At 47.1% G+C, this 17,094-nt stretch overlaps 1 protein-coding gene across 1 annotated transcript in view; it reads right to left on the reverse strand.

Annotated features, from left to right (window-relative positions):
* Positions 1-15,216, reverse strand: part of nxph4 (neurexophilin 4) — a 40,362-nt gene extending 25,146 nt beyond the window's left edge. The window contains exon 1 of the mRNA XM_076025255.1: positions 14,714-15,216. Coding sequence (XP_075881370.1) covers positions 14,714-14,767 — 54 coding nt within the window. The 5' untranslated portion in view covers positions 14,768-15,216. The remainder of the gene's footprint in view (positions 1-14,713) is intronic.
* Positions 15,217-17,094: the final 1,878 nt, after the last annotated feature.

Raw genomic sequence — 17,094 nt, forward strand, 5'->3', positions numbered from 1 at the left:
TGAGGTTGAGTCCTCAAGTGGAATGATGCTCGGCGAGGGAACGACGCCATAAATCCTGGCCCCCTCCGTCCGTTACCCCACCCCCCCGCCCTGACGCAAAGGTTCACTCGCCCAAGGTCCGCGCAGTTCTGCTACCTATAGCGGTATGTTTAAAAAAAAAGGAAAAAAAAAAAAACAAACATTCAGCGGTTCAATTTTACAAGGCTACGGGGGAGTCAATCTTTCGCAGATATCTTTTTAATCTCTTTCTCTCCGTCCTTGTGCGCACATGTGTTTGATTTATGTGGCTCAGCGGGCCACGGGGACGCGAGGTCGGCGCCTCGGGAACGCGGCGGCCCGACGCAGAGGGACGCGAACGTCACGCCGGCCTCCTTATCTCGTCGGCGGGGACGCGACTCAACAGCGGAGCGGGGGGGGGGGGAGGAACGCAAAGGAAATGAACACGTGCGGCAGCAGACGCCGGGATAAAGTGGACAGTGAAATAGGAGAAAGCGCCGAGTGGCTCATGGTCAGTGGGTTGAATGCTTGCTGTGGAGGACGTTGATGTTTTGTATGTAGGTACGTTGCAATTTGCTATTCAGCGCTAGAAAGAAGAATGAAGATGAATTAACTCAATGGCAAAAAGTGAGAAACTTTGGTAGGTTTTCCACAGTTCTGGACAATCCAGCCAAGACGTTATAGGAAACACACAAATCAACATTGACTGGCAGAAGACTGCAAGTGCTGCTGGGATGGAGGGGGGGTGTTCAGATCTTCACGGCTAAGCTTGGCCTCCAAACTGAGGTGCGTTTAAATTTATGCATCAACCAAAATAAAAGACAAGCAACGATGGAACCTTAATGTTTTCCCAATTCACACTGATTAGATACTAAACCCTGCAACATTATGTCTGTGGTGAGTCAACCACTCATAACAGACTCATAACAGTCCAAGTTAAACAAGGAGGAATAATAAATACTGGCTGACCTTTTTACAACCTTTTTCACACTGTAAAAGGTAAAGTATAATTTTGCAAATTCAACACACTGGTAATTTCAAATCCAATGATTACAGACAAACAGATTGTATTGAGTAATATAGCAGTCATCCCTGACACAAAAAATATATTAATATTAGAAACAAAAAGACAATAAAACTCAAATAAAACAAATAATATTTAATAATATTTGATGTTATTGAGGTTGTTTGCTGATTCCAACAAGGGAAACCCGTCCCCGCTTGGTCCGACAGTGCTAACAATGAACTATTGTTGCCTCTCCCGCTGGCACTCTCACACTGTTTGCACTGAACATAAAGACGGCGGGGCTCTGCAGCCGGGGCTCTGCAGCCTCTCGCTGCCGGAACATATGTGCGCATCTCCTCGTCTGTCACCTCCCTCATCCCCTCTCCCGCTCTGCTTCTCTGGCCGCCACATTATGTTATTGTCACAGGCCGGTGGTGTCACCGCGTGCAGGTGAGGACCTGGTCCCGGCGTCTGCCGAGAGGAGAGTGACATCTGGTGAGTGGAGTGAACTCGTGTTTCAGGAGGCTCCCTCTACCTTGCCCGCAATCCTGCTGCTTCTATTTCTGTCCGGATGTAATGTGTGTTTGATCTTGTTGTAACAGGAGCTGCACTTCTTCCATAGCAGGAGGGGGAAGTTTCATCGAGTATAATAAGCCAAGTGTTGAGCCCTGTGGGGTACAGTGGCTCTAAATATTGGTTTTTGGATGAGAACACCAAAAAACTGAGGTAATGCAAAAAAAATGTTTTGGCTGTCCCACTTTACAAAATGTTCTAAGATCCTAAGAAGATATAAGAAGGTTAAAAGCTGGGGATTAGCTCCCTGAAAATGCCTCTTTGGACATCTGTGAACACATAAGTGCACAGGGAGTACTTTTCATGTTCAGTGCCCGTCTCAGTTAAACTGCAATTTCTAAGTTTCAATCAGAAATTTCAGAGATGATGTTCTGCAGATCTTGGTTGGAAACCGAGTGGTTCTTTCAGTTCCTGTTGCCTTTTCCATTGTATCCAACCAGTCTGACCTCTGACCCCTGACATCAACAAGGTATTTTCCTCCACACAACTGCTGCCCACTGGATAGTCTCTTCTTGGTCTTTGAGACCATTCTTGGTGAACCCTGCAGATGAAGACCTGCTGGTCGGTTCCAAGTCAGTTACATGTTCAGTAAGTCGTCTTCACCACGCCTAGCCAGTGTTGTTGGGATTACTCCATAAAAGTAATCCAAGTACTGATTACTCCTTAAAAAGTAATCTAATTATTTCTTTAACTACTTTGTCTCATAAGTATACGTCAATTACTAATAACTTTTGTGAGGAAAAAAAAAAGGATAAAGCAACAGTTGAGAACGTCTTGTTTCCTGCACATAACGTACAACAAACTACAATATTCTTTGATTTGGACGAGATGAACTCAAAGTAATGTTTGTATTTCCAGCGACAAACGCAATCGCTGTTTTTTCTTTTGCCGCCGCCATGCTTGTTTTGGTGTGTCGTCGCATATCAACGATGTTGCATGCACGGCTGCATCATTATCGTTGACATTTTTAGGTTGCAAAATATTTCAGAAAAGTAACGGAATCGTTAGTTGATAAAGTCATTATGATATAATTACCAGCTTTGCCACAGTAATCCCGTTAATTACAGTAGTGGATTAGTCAGTAATAGATTACTCGCCAACACTGTGCCGACCGGCGTAAGTATGTCGACTTGCAGTCACGTGATTGGCTGATTCACCACTCGGGCTAAAAAGCATTTGACCTTTACACCAAATATGACATTAACAGTGTGAAGTGTTGAGTGATGTGACTGAAATAAAAACCCTTCATATTTAACAGGTGGATGTGATTTAAAGCAAAAATATATATATATATTTTTTTTTACATACCATACCATGTGTAATAAACAACTAGGGGATTACTGACTGATTGAAAACCAGTAAGAACATGCAAAGCACAGCCGTTAATATTTAATTCCCCTTCTTCAGAGTCTGTCACGGAATTTATGGACATAAATGAAATATAGATATATGAAAAAAAAAAAAAACGACGACGCGTTCAGCACAAAAGGGAGTCAGGATGCATAATAATTTCCTCATGTTGCCCACAAAGTCTATTTTGCATGCCTTCCCCTCTCCGCCGCATCCCTGACCTACACTCCCTCCCCCAGAACCTCATTTGGGCCAATTTGGACCAAGAAAAAGGGGGTGGCGGGGGGTGGGGTGGGAGTCGTCTCTCGCTGCCTCCATAGGCACCACTTTTTCCCTCCTGCCATCAATCCCCCCCCGTTCCCCCACGCTTCTTCGCTGCTCGGACTAATTAACTAAAAAACAAGCGGAGATTTTTATATAATTCAGCAGCGAGCGAGAAGTGCTGCGTCTCAATCCAAAAACACCCAGAGAGAAAAATGGCAAACGGAGCCAGAAAGCACCGGGAGGGCGGCGCGGGGAGAATTCGGAGCAGCCGAAACTGTGAAATTCTCCTCACATATTTCTTTTTCTTTCTTTCCACAGCCACACTTTAATCAGACGGAGTGGCAAGAGCAGTGACGGGCCGGATGTGACTGGTTTTCAAGGAAGTTGGCGGTGGCGGTGGCGGCGGCGGCGGCGGAGGCGGAGGTGGTGGGAGGGGACGAGGAAGTAGAAAGAAGAGGGCGACGGGAAGACGGGTAGAAGCTGGATTGTGAAGGTGCTGACAGGCAGGTGGCAGCTGAGCGCCGTGTGTGAGATGGGAGACAGCAGTCGCGGGAGGGAAGACAGGGCAGGAATAGACGGAGCCGAGTGCCAGGCTGGTGTGACTCGACTCCGCTCGGACCTGCACGCCGCTCGCTCGCCCGTCAAGTGAAGGTCCGGCGCCGGCAGGACGATACACAAAGAAAAGTTTCGACACTGAAAAAAATAGAAAAGAAACTGGGCTGCTCTGCTGCTTTCATCTCGGCAAACACGTCCACAAACCCTGAAAGGACAAACAGGAAGGCGAAAACAATACTGCTTTTATTACATTCCTCCTTCGGATTCATCGCCGTCAAATCCCTCAGATCCTCGCGCGGCGCTGCCGGATCTCCCGGATCCCTTATTTATTAGGGTGGCCCGGAGCTCCGGCGCGCCACCCCGGGCTCGCCAGCAGGGTCGCCGTTTAAGCCGGGACGCCGGCGGCCCCTCCCCCTCCCCCCCCCCGACCCCACCTCTCCAATAAATTCAATGCATGTCCGAATTAATACGTTGATACGGCGGCGATATTAAAAAAATGATAAAAACTAATCCCTCCCCCACGATCCCATCTGTGGGCGAGGTCTCGGCGCCGCGCTGACCCTGAGCGCTTGCCGCGCGTTGAGTTATGATATTTGGTGTCGCCGGGATTACACTTTAATATTTCATTACATGCGCAGAATCCTGTTCTATATATCTTCTCCCCCGAAGGTGTGTCACTATTAATCAGAAGACGCGGCTGTAACCCGAGGCTGTCTAATACCTTCCTTGACTACGTGCCCTACACTCTCATTCACTGTCATTTATTTACTGGCGGCAAAAAAAAAACCAACAACAACAACGACGACGACGACGCGGGAGCGCATCTGCGATCGCACGCAGCTCCGCCTTTGATATTCTGCAATAATCCCGCGCTCTGCGTGAACCCGCGGCCCCCGAGTTCACACGCCTGTCGCCCGCATCAATAAGCAACACGCGTGAGCGGCCACAGCACACACGCTGCTATATTAAACACCAGCGGCGTCAGGCGCAGCGTGCGGTTCTCTCGGTGGGGGGAGGGGGGACGCAGCCGAGACGGGCGGGAAAATAAAAAGGAAAAAAAAAAAACAGCCACACACTGACCACAGGCATCTGCGCACGAGGCCGCGCCGCTCATCACGCATGTAAGAGACAAACATGTGGGGAGGGCGGGGAGGGGAGGGAGGCTGGTTTCCAATGCCGCACTCGGCCGCCCGTCGCCAGAGAAAATAGAGAGAGGGGGAGAAAAAAAAAGAAAGAAGAAAAAAAAATGACCTGCACACGTCGCCGGGGCGACTGGGGAGCTCTCAAAGTGGAGCAGAAATCAAAAGTAGGGCTGACCACTTCACAGGGCCAAGTCTCGCTCTCTCCTGCTTTATTTATCAAGTCATGCAAAAGACAACAATCACATCCGAGCCCAGCGGGGGCCTCAACCCTGCGCCAATGCTCGAATAAATTACTGGAGAAAAAACAACTTAAAAGAAAGAGAAAAAAAAAACGCCGCCTCGCTCCATAGCGCCGTTGTAATTGAAAGTTATTACGTGGTTTTTCCAACTCTGGTGCCAATATCGTCCGAAGATTAGGGCACCAATAAAAACAAGAGTTGTCGAATGTGCCAGGCTTTGTCGGGGGAAATAAAAGGAACATATTTAATGCCGCATTTGCGGTCCCAACTGCAAAGTTCTCCAACTGCAAGTTTGCCTTTATGGCACATTAACAGAGGAGGTTAAACAGGTTCATTTGTTGAATTATATTTAGACAAGTGCATTGTTTTATGAACAAAGAGCTCAGAACCCAACAGGAGGTAAATATGCACAGAACCTGTATCGCTCAGATTTGGATGTGTAGCTCATTCATGTCTCCAAGAGGATGAGCTAATGCTAAACAAGTTAGTGTGGATATTACTGAAAACAGCAACACTTTTTTTTTTTTTTTTGTATCACAACAAAGTTTTTTTTTGCATTCTCTGGTGTTGGCAACAGCTCTGTTAAAAACCATGGAGCGCAGTGGTGAACCAAAGGGAGGTGACACTCAGCGAATGTCGCACGCTAACAACTGTGATTAGCGTGCTCGAACGTGATGAACAGACAGTTCCCCCAATCACCTCTGAAGGTTTGCCAACCCCTTCCATGGGCTCTTTTACAGATGGACACAGGAAGGAAATCCAAAAGATGTAGAAAATGTTTCATGTTTAGGTTTGAGGTGGGAACAGAGCGCTAAGCTAACCAAAGCTAGCAATAAAACAGCCAACAGGAACTTTTTTCCTTAACAAAAAACAAAAAAATCTCTTGATAATGAAACAACAACACACATCCAAAACTAGAACTGCTTGAACGATGAGCCAAAAATAAGATTGGACAATATAAGTGGACTGCTTTTGAATCAGTCAGGAAATTACTGCACTCTGGATTTCTACCTCCGGAAATCAAAGCTCCCACACAAAAATACCAGCAGGCTGAAATATTTAGAAAACGATTAACTCTAACACGCCAGCTTCGCTAAGCGTTAAACCTTCACAGGCACTACAGGGTGAAGGTGGGAAGCGCTCCCCTGTCCTTCCACTGCTCCTCCTCTTGTTGGCGCCGTGCTGCGGTGACGGATGCGTCTCCCCTGCTAAGCAAACACCCGGCCGTAATGTCCCTTTATCCGCCTAAGTGTTCATTTTCTCCCCCTCTGCCTCGGCACTGGTAATTGCCACAGATAAGCGCTTTGTCTATTACACCCTGTTCACGACAGCATGAACAACAGGGTCGGTTGTGTCTCCTAATTCCACCCATTTCTTGTGGGTGTTTTGTCTTGTTTTCGCACGTGTGCGTTCGCAGGTAACCGCCCGAGCGCAGCTCCGCTCTCCGCGTCCTCGTGTCCCTTGCGGTAAATGGATTACTAATAAAAAAAAATTCAAAAAAAATAAAAAAAAAGATTCCTCTACAGCTATTATTGCCCCTTTTTCCTCTTTGCCACAGCAATTTTCCAAAGTCGCTCCAGGAGGCTCGGTGAGTCACGCGTCATGCAGCTATTGTGGCGGACAGGGGTGCATTAAAATAGAGTGTGTGTTGTGCGTGTGTGTTTGTCCTAACTCTCTGGGCTGAAGAGACAGGAGGAGGACAGTGGGTCATTGTTGGGGATGTGAACCTTTGGGTGTCTCACAACTCTATTCCAGTTCTTGAGGTTACCGTTCAATTAAAAATTGATTTTCAATTCAAACAATTCTCAGATCAAATGATTCTCGATTACAATGCAGTTACAATGTTGTTGTTAAATTTGAAAGCTATATGACCTGATTCCAATAATGTAAACAAAACTAGTAGTGCTAAATTTAACACAGAAGGTAAAATTTATTCATGCTTAGACTGCACAAGAAATAATGTTGTTCCATAAATAAAATTGCACAAAATAAAACATGACCTCTTCTCCCAGAAGGTTACAGAAATGGAATTGTACACTAATAACACAAATTTGTGTTTTGTGTGATTTTTCTCAATTATTTTGTCTCAATTCTCAGCGACCACAAAAATAGATTTAAGATATACTAAACAATTTTAATTTCAATAAGCTAGCTGAGGCTAGCTGAGGCTAGCAGAAGAAGGAGGTTTGACTGCTCTGGTAGCAAGCGATGGGAGGAGGCCAGCTAGGGTTCACTCTGACCCGCTTCCCATAGCACAATGATTCGGGCACCTACTTGGACCCGCTGCCCCCGCGCTCCTCGACAAAGTTATCACAGGCCGGGAGAAACGCGACTGGCCGAAGTTCTTGCTCCTCCATCATAGCAACAGCGAGAGTTGTTCGCAGCTAGCTAACTAGCTTGCTAACAGCATAGCACGTTGCAACGCTGTGTACTGAACCTGAACGGAGTGTGCGCGCAGCGAGACAGAGGAAATGTTAATCAAAATTGATTTTAAAACTTGATGAATCGATCCAGAATCGTAAAGGATAAGCATCGCTATTCTTACAGGAATCAATATTCCAGCCCAACTGCAGCCATTTAGGAGGGATGAGGGAGGATGCAGATTTTGACGAAGGCAAAGACATTTGCGAAAGAGATCTATTAAATATGCACATTTCCAACATCCTCCAAGCCTCCGCCGAGCCACCGCCCCTCCCACCGCTGGCAGGCAGTCACACAGAGAGGCGGACAGTGGGTCAGGCAGCGAGATGCGGGACCCTCTTGGGTCCGAGGCAACAGCTGTGCAAAGGCCTCCTTCTCCAGCCGACGCTGGCAGACGCAGGCGGGTCGCGCCGCTCCGACGTGGAGAACCACACTGCTGCTCCCTTTCACCGCCCGGCCGGCCGCCTGCTCGCCGTCGGCTCAAGAGCGGCGCTTCCCGACAACAGGTCAGGGGTATTTCATGCTCATATTAAAATATGCAGCATCTGTCGGTGCGCCCGCTTGTCACCAGGCTCGCCGCGCCTCAAAATTTGCATTTTATTTTTTGACGCTCCTGCAATAAGGTCTTTCGTTGTTTTTTTTTTCCTCCAACGGAACATTTTTTTCTGCTAAACATTGTCCCCTGATGATGCCAGGACCATAATGCAGATAATGCAGCAGTTCTATAAGTTATACATGTCTATATGTCTTTTTCTTTATTTTCCCTGTTGATGGTCTGACCTGATTCTGCGCTGTATGGTGACACGCTGTATCTGCTGCCCGTCTGTTCTCTCACTTGGTAGCACAAACAACTGCTTCGTATTTTTGGCAGTTCGTAAAAAAAAAAAAAGTAGGAGCAGGGTGGAAACATGTATTTCGGTGCACTGATTTTATACCATATTTGAATGCTGTAACCCAACTGCACATGAGGCAAAGGTATTTTTTAACATTTATGGGGTAAATGCCAAAATGGGACAAAATGGACCGGTTACTTTAGGAGGAATAAAACAGCGAAAATGAAAATTATAACGATTAACACGTAAATATGCAAACGGATGCCTTGCAAACATTTACACCAACCCTTCGTTTGGAATGCAGTGAGAAAGAACGCTTCCCAGGGAACCTGCAAAACACTGCTATAATTAGAAAAAAAAAAACTGCTATGTTTTCTCTCACAAATTATAATAAAACGCTCATGGATGAGTCATTTTTTTTTCCTCAAAACTAGCCCGTAAAAGTAGCAAAAGATATGTTTTTTGTGCTTTACTGTGAAAGGGTAGAAAAACCTTCAATACTCTACTCCACTATAAAGACAAGGATAGCTCAACATTTTTGGTAAATTGCAACTCTCACGGACACGTTGTGGCCTTCACTTTCAAAACGCTATGAAATAATAACATCATGACACAGAGGGGTTCTCAAGGCAAAGGCAGAGCCGGAACCGTATTCCGGACGTACTTGCCGGGCAGAGGGAATTCAAAGGTAGCATGTTAAGCGCGGCCACTCCCGTCATTAAAACTAGAGGTCTGTCGATATGTTTGTGACTTCAGCAGTGAGGGGTAGCGTTGAAGGTGCTGATGATTAAAGGGAATGAACCTGCTCATAGGGATTATGGCAGCAGGTGAATCCCCCCCCCCACAAAACATGTTGAACTGTTTAAATTTCTTAAAAAGCATTAATCCACTAACTATTACTGTAATATGTAATGTTGGGTGGATGCAGCACATCTTTCACTGGTAGTTTGGGGGGGGGGGGGGGGGGGGGGGGGGTTTCAGGAGCCAATGGCCACCTCGGGGAGAGTTCGATTTGAAAAAAAAAAAAAAAAAACAAGGTCCCGTCAAATAAAAGTAACACAGTCCCCAACTGCTGCTTATTGGATTTATATTCATCAGCCTGAGCACACAGCTCGTACAGCCTCAGGGCGTAACGACAGCCTCAACGTGATGCAACAGTTGGTGGTTTTTAAAACACGCTTTTTTTCTTTCCTTTAAGTCGGGAGCATAGACACACACCCCCCAAAAAATAAACACAATTAATTCATCAATTCTGAATTCTTTTTTTTTTTTTTGACAATGCAGTGTTTGAATCAGGCTCTACACGTCATTATTACCGTTAAACCTTTCAATGGACATGGAATCAGACCTAACATTCATTTTAAACTACATCTTTGTGAATTGCCTGCTGTGCCTCTATTTTTCACAAAGGTTCCCAAAAGAGGTTTGGAGGAAACACCAAACTGAACTTTTTCCCCCTACTTTGGAGCGCCGCCTTTTTGTCTCAGACTTGAAACAGAAGACACTCTGTTTTTTTATTTTATACTAACTCCAGCTCTCTGAAATGCCACCAGAGCTCGGTTGAGACAGGAGGGGATATTTTTATGCAAGTTGTTGCCTCTGCCTCTCTGATTTCCATATTTCTCCCTCCAACATTAAAACTTCAACCAATCGCCGGCGTTATTTGCAGTTATGTGAAGCCCACCATCTGGCAATCTCGTCAATCCAAACCTAAGCAAGGCTGCACAGACAGCTGGAGGCTATCTTGTAAAATTAAACAGAAAAATAAGTTGTTGTTGTTGTTTTTTTACCCCCCCTCCCCTTCTCGAAGTCGTGTCTTCTCCGTCTGCGAGCGCCGTGTCCTATTTAGAGAGCGTTTATTTCAAAAATAAAGACAGCTCAGAAATGGGATCAATGCGGAGTAAACAACTCAAAAGGCTGAAAATTAGAATTCCGCTCGACGGCAGGACACGACGCCACCGGGATGACCGCAGGGGGCTGTTAGGTTTGTTTTTGGGAAACGTATACGGCCTCAAAGGGCCAATCGTTTGAAGAGTGGATCGAGCGCCATTCAAATAATCACTTTTCCTGGCGTCGGATACTGCGCCTGATGCATGGCACCACGTCAACAGGTTTGACTGTCTGTCTGGGAGACGCTTCAAAATCCCCTTACTTAAACACCGCCCAGTTCTTTTTGAATGGGGATTCTGTAAACGTATTTCTTCATACATTTGGGCTATTTAGCTTTATGAGAACGGGTCTTAAATAAATTCCAAAGCCAGTCTCGCAGACGACGGCTCAAACATGACAGTGACACTCAGCAGCTGCTTCCTGTCTGCCTCAAGTGTGATGCATCTCAGCGCTTGGACCTGACGCATCTGCTCCACTTGTCATTGGCCAGACAGAGGAAGCTTTTTCTAAGGGGGGGGGGGTGCGGCAAGTGTGCATGTGAAAAGTCCCCTTATTTTTTTTCACATTTCCTGCTTAGTGATTTCCTGACTCGTCTAATAGGACCACAAACTCCCACTGCTGTTTCTCTTCATGGAAAAAATAAAGAGAAGAGATTCACAAGTGCTGCAGTGGGCTGCTTGGATATATAATATTCGACCTGAAAATATTCTATCACATATGGTGCATAATAAAGGATTATTATTAGTAGCAGAAATATTGTAATAATAACAATAATAACAATAATAATGATAATAATAATAATAATAATGATAATACATTTTTCGGCCTTGCCTCGAAATACCAGCATCAGTGTTGTCCACTAAAAGACCCATAACATTTGAAACACACTACCAATAGTACGGTTCAATAGCCAGCTAGGTACAGTCTCCTCTGTGCGTCCATGCTCGGTGGCGCCCCCCCCCCCCCCCAAGGAAGACCGGCTGAACTGGAAGAAAGACAACGCTAACACAGTGTCTCAACCTTGCGTGCGTGCTGTGAGGACACTGGTAATAATTTAATAATTCACACACGCACACACACACTCACACACACACACACACAGATTGCTAAGGATCCATACAGGCATTATGTCATATTTATATGCAAGGAAATGTCCTAAATCTACTTAAAGGAATGAAGATGAGCTGAGGCTTAAACACAGGATCATCTCACACAACCAGTGACATCAGGTCTGTTTGCAGAGAGAACAACAGCAGCAGCAGCAGCAGCAGCAGCAGCAGCAGCAGCAGCAGCAGCAGCAGCGACTCTCTTCTCAGTTTATTATTATTCTTATTTTAAAAATAATGACGCAGCAGCCCTATCAATAATTTCCCACACAATATTATCGCTCCCCTTTCTTGGCACTTCAGGTGTGGAGCTGTCAGTCAAACAGGGGGAGCGCACGTTGCTTGTAATTGAGTTTTGACAGCAGCGCGCTCAATTCCCTGCCTACTTTTTGCTTCCATTATTAAATTTCCCTCCCATAAATCGCAGGATTATGAGGAGGGTTATTACTCGACTTTATCTTTATTTCCCTTTTTAGGAAGCGGCAACTAGATTTAGTTTTACATTCGTTTTTTAAATATTTGGCATCGCCACACATGTTCAATGACATTCCAGATTTTTCCGAGTTGGAACCAAAACACTGCAGCGTGCAAGTGACATCTCATTTAAATAGAAATAATAAAAATTGAGTGCGTGTCAATTGCAAGAAGAGGGAGGAATTACGCATTAAATGGAAATGGGTTGTCGTACAACTGCAAGAAGGCACCAAAACACTGCACCTCCCACCCCCCTCTGAGTCCAAAGAGCGCTGAGGAACAATATCAGAGTTGACATATAGAGCCCGTAATGTAATTGCTTCGGTCATCGCGATTCCACAGATTACATGTCTAATCAGCCCGCGCACCGAGAATATCATTTGCCCAGATTACACGGAGCGGCGTCGCTTCCCTCTTCACTCGAACTGGGCCGCTTGACACTTTGGATGATCCAAAGACAGGCAGATGGACGGGCAAAAAGACAGCGAGTGGGAGGGGAACCAGCAACCACCTGGTTTAAGCTGCGTTGGGATTGAAAAAGAAAAAGAAAAAAAATCTGATCCTGCTGTTCTGGCGGCTTGAATACGAGTGCACAACATGTGGGCACTGAATAAGAGGCATGCATTCCACACACACACACACACACACACACACACACACACACACACACACACACACACACACACATTCTGGCGGTGGAGAGAATGGCTGGAATGCAAAAGCAGCGCCGACTATACAGTATGATCCGCGGCTGCAGCGGAAGTAGGACTACACATAATGAAATTAAAGAGACTGGGTTGCTGTAATATCCCAGGGGTATACAGCTAGTTGTTTTATGGTGGGGGGAGGGGGGATAAGAGGATTTTGTCAGGTTGAGATGCCGGCTAATGCTATTGTTCCTTCTGGGAGCATAAAACGGCAAAGAAGCTTTTCACACATCTTTTTGTCCTTTTGTAGCGCTGTTACTGTCGATACGGTTTCAAAGCACAAGGTGGATTTTTTTTTTTTTTTTGAATATTGCAGCATTTATTTATTTTCTGACCAAAAAAAATGAAAGAAAAAAAAATTAAATGTGAGAGCCTCCCCACGTGAAAAGCTTTCATCTGTCTCGGAAACAATTTGACGGTTACAGACCTGTTTCTCCGCCATGATTTGATTGGAATTGGTGACACGGCCGGAGAAATAAATCTAAAATAAAACAGCAGAGTCTGAGGAGACCCTGCCAGGGTTCCTCCGTCTCCGCGTCTCCCTCGAACCCCCACTGGTGTCTAACGCAGGCCTCCGACTCGACGCGTTCAGGCCACTTTAAGGGTGAATTTCTGTTGGGAGACCGTGCAATGAACTTAGCCAGGTGCTTAATGTTACCATTTATTTCCGCCTTTCTTTCTTTTTGCAAACGCTCGCTGCTTCCTCACCTCCACCTCGCTTGACGCCCCCCCCCCACACACACACACACACACCCTCCCGGCTTAATGAGCCTCCCGACCGAGGGAGCCAGAACTCTTACACATCGCTGCCCCACGGAGGAATGAGGGGATCAGTGTGTGAAAGCCACGCGGGGAAGCAGCTCCGCCTCAGCTCAGCTAGGAACCATTTGCATGCAATCTCCAAAAAGAAGGGCGGGTTGGTTATTGCCTGCCACAATACAACCCAAGCCCAATCTGCCAGCAGCCGGCGTACTGGTTAAAAAAAAAAAAAAAACCTGCACATTTAACTGACGCACCCCAGGCTCTGTTTTCTTCTTCTTCTTCTTCTTCTTCTTCTTGCTCAGAGACTTCGGGCCACCAAATAAATGCACTAGGAGTGAAAGTTCGCAACCCCTCAGCTCTTCTCCACAGTCTGTCGCTCTAATCAGGTGACACTCACGTGCCCAGTCTGACTGTCTGTCGACCTCAAATTGCGGAGGGGGGGGGGGAAACAAGAATGAAAGATTTTTCTGCATCTGAATAATAAGAAGTGAAATGGGACGGAAAGAGGGGGAGTGATACGGAGGGGAAGGTGAAAGGTCACGGTCCTTGCGCGCGCGCGCCCTGCTGACCTCAGGGCTGCCGCGTGGACGTGCGCGCGAGACCCCCTCCAACGGTATTTTAATGGCACCGCAGCGCAAAAGCAATCGGCAAAATTGTGGCTCGGAGAGCTCGAAGGGACGAGCACGCGCACATAATCGGCGGCGGAACAGGCGCGAGCGCGGGCGGAGAGGGGACTGGCGGAGGGAAGGCGGGAGAGGGGAGCGTGCGCGCCGTGCCGTGCCGTGCCGTGTCGTGCCGATGCGGAGACGATAATAACCCGAGCCACGGGCGTGTTTAACTTCTGAAGTAGGGAAACAAAAAAAAAAAAAAAAGAGAGAGAGAGAGGAAGTTGCTGCGAGCGCAAATAGATAAATAGATAAGAGGAGGCTTAACTGGGAGTTGGAGAGAGAGGATGGAGGGAGGGAGGGAAGGAAGGAGGGAGAGAGGGCGGCTGGAGGATGCGAGTTTTTTGTTTGTTTTTCAGAGGTGTTAAAGAGCCCACTCTTCTGTCTGCACTCCGCAAAACTCGGGCAAAGAGGTTGTGACTCGCTGACACACACACACACACACACACACACACACACACACACACACACACACCGCGGCTTGTTGGTGGAACTTTAACAGGTGAAGTTGCTCCGAGTAAAACAGACTCAAACAAACACTTTTTCTGGTTAAAAAAAAAACAAAAAAAAAACACAAGAAATATTAAAAGCGAAAATGCACAAGTTCAACATTTTTATTATTATTATTTTTTTGCTAGGATGGCTTCGTAAACCAGGTGCCTCCGCGCGCATTTCTGTCCGCTCAGTGAGTGATTTCAGCTCCTGCCACCTGTCATGACTTGAACTCACCTTGCGCAGGATCCACTGGCAGAGCACAAGTACGGTCCAGCCGAGCACCTGCATGGCTCCTTCCTCACAGCGGACCACTCCGGCGGGTGCGGCGCGGGGGGTCACGGATAGAAAAAAAAACCGCTACACGCCTCCTCGGCTGAACATGCAAAAGAAAAACAAAAAAAAAAAGGCGCACGTCGGACGGAGAGCCGAGCAATCCCAGCAGCGGGCTGCGGCGGGCAGGAAGTGCTGCAGGAGCGGGACAAAGTTGCGCGTCGCTTCGGCCAGAGGATTCTCCTTCTTCTTCTTCTTCCCCTCCCTCCTCTTCTTCTTTTCCTCCTCCTGGCGGGGAAACTTTGCGCGCCGGGCTTCAGTCTCGCTGCGGTCCGCCTCGTGTGTGCACATCCATGCCGCGCGCCGCCGCACGTAATCGCGCGTTTCCCGCAAGTTTTGGGGGGCTCTTTCCGTGCGGTCGGTTCGAGGGGAGACTGAGAGCGCAGTTTGAGCGGAGGATCATTAGAGCCTCGCGTCTTTTTGTTTGGGGGGGTGGGGTGGCGGAGATGGTGAGTGGATGAGTTTAGTGAGAGAAACTCTCTCTCTCACTCTCTCTCTCTCTCTCTCTCTCTCTCTCTCTCTCCTCCCTCCTTCCTCACTCTCTCCCGCCGTCCGCCAGCGCGTCAGGGTGCACGGCAGCTGGCTGCCAGCCATCGCTGAACACACGCCGAGTGATGTTTAAACCCTATTATCACTGTAACTATTATTATTATCATCAAGGTTGTTTTTATACCAAAGGGAGAAAAATGAAGTTTAGCTCTTGGCTGTCATTTGTGAACAGTTTGACAGGGCCTAAGGGATAAAGAAATCCCTGCAAAATATTCAAATGGGGGAAAAAATGACAATTTCCAGATTCCTGCATGGAAGGATGTGCACTTTCTCCTTTGCTATTTACATTTTTTTTTCTTCCTTCCCCACATTAGGTTTTAAAAAAAAAAACACGTTTTCTTTACATAGATTTTTCAAAAGCCCTGTTTCGCCTCACGCATCTCTTGTGGCTGCTTAAAATGAAACACACTGGTTGGCCTCGGCAAAAAAACGTTTCAGCGGCCGGCCAACCGGCCGGCCGTCGCAATGAAGGCCCGCAAACGCAAGCTGGCCAGACTATAAATTCAGAGAAAAACAATTTTGAAATATTAATGTTGCGTGGATATATTGGGGACAGCGTAGCCACATCTCTCCCCGATGGCCAGTCCCAGCTGCTGCTGCTGCTGCTGCTGTCTGTCTGTCTGTCTGTCTGGTTGCGGACCTTTTAAAATAAAGTGATCTGGGACATTTTTCGCTCGTCTGTCTTGTGTTTGATGTTCCACTACGGCCTCCGTCAGTCAGAGATGAAGGCATCACGCTGACTGACTGGCCAGTGTCTGTCTTCACTCTCTGCCTTTTGCGTCATCAAACGTGCGGCCCTTGTGGGCAGCCGCCCGTCCATCTGGAAGACTGGCTGGATGCAGAAGTTCTCTGCCTCCTGCTCTTTCCTGCCTCGCTGTTCTGTTTTGGGTTTTTTTTTTGTTCTCCACCTCTTTGGAATCGTCCATAACGCAGCACGTGTACAGTAGGGCGGCGGCGGTGGTTACATTTCATTATTAGTCCGTAGACCAGAACATGATTGCCCTTCGGGGGGGGGCCCTTGTCATTTAAAAGGCATATTATGCACCTGCTGGTTAAGTTTAAGTCCCCCTCGCTTGGTGATGCAAGTTTTCCCATGTTTTTTTTTTTCCCCTCTGGGACCTTGTTTGGATGTACGGGACATTAACAAATCATCAATACCTGACAAGTTTGCACGCGAGAGAGCCGGCTCGCTGGCATGACACCGTCTGCTGAGCTGTGTAATTATTTTTTTTCCCGTTCGTAGCTACAGTGACACTGAGCCTTTTTAGCATTCGCCCCTAAATCACAAGGCGGCGGCGGTAAGTTTGGTGGCTGCAGGCAAGACGGACAGAAATCAAAACCGGAGAGGGACACAGCCTCCGACCGAGGTCGCTGCCGGGTGGCAGTGCGATGACGGCCGTTTTGTTGTGCAACAAGTGAGTGAGAGACGCACGCGAAAATTGTTCACAAAATTTTTCACGAAAACTTTTACAGCCCAAAACTGGCTGCTTGTTCAATAGATGTAAAAAATGTAAAAAAAAAAATAATAAATCCATCCATCCATCCATCCATTTTTAATACCCGCTTCTTCCTGCACTCAGGGTCATGGGGGTCTGCTGGAGCCTATCCCAGCTGTCATAGGGTGAAGGCAGGGTGACACCCTTTAAAAGTCTCCAGTCACAGGGCCACGTGGAGACAAACAACCATTCACAATCACACCTACTGTCAATTTTGAGTTCCTGATTCGCCTCATGCGC

This window comes from Nelusetta ayraudi, unplaced genomic scaffold (assembly GCF_046127955.1).
Source record: "Nelusetta ayraudi isolate G7.1 ecotype Tasmania unplaced genomic scaffold, CSIRO-AGI_Nayr_v1 ptg000017l, whole genome shotgun sequence".
In the NCBI taxonomy this organism is placed as follows: Eukaryota; Metazoa; Chordata; class Actinopteri; order Tetraodontiformes; family Monacanthidae; genus Nelusetta; species Nelusetta ayraudi.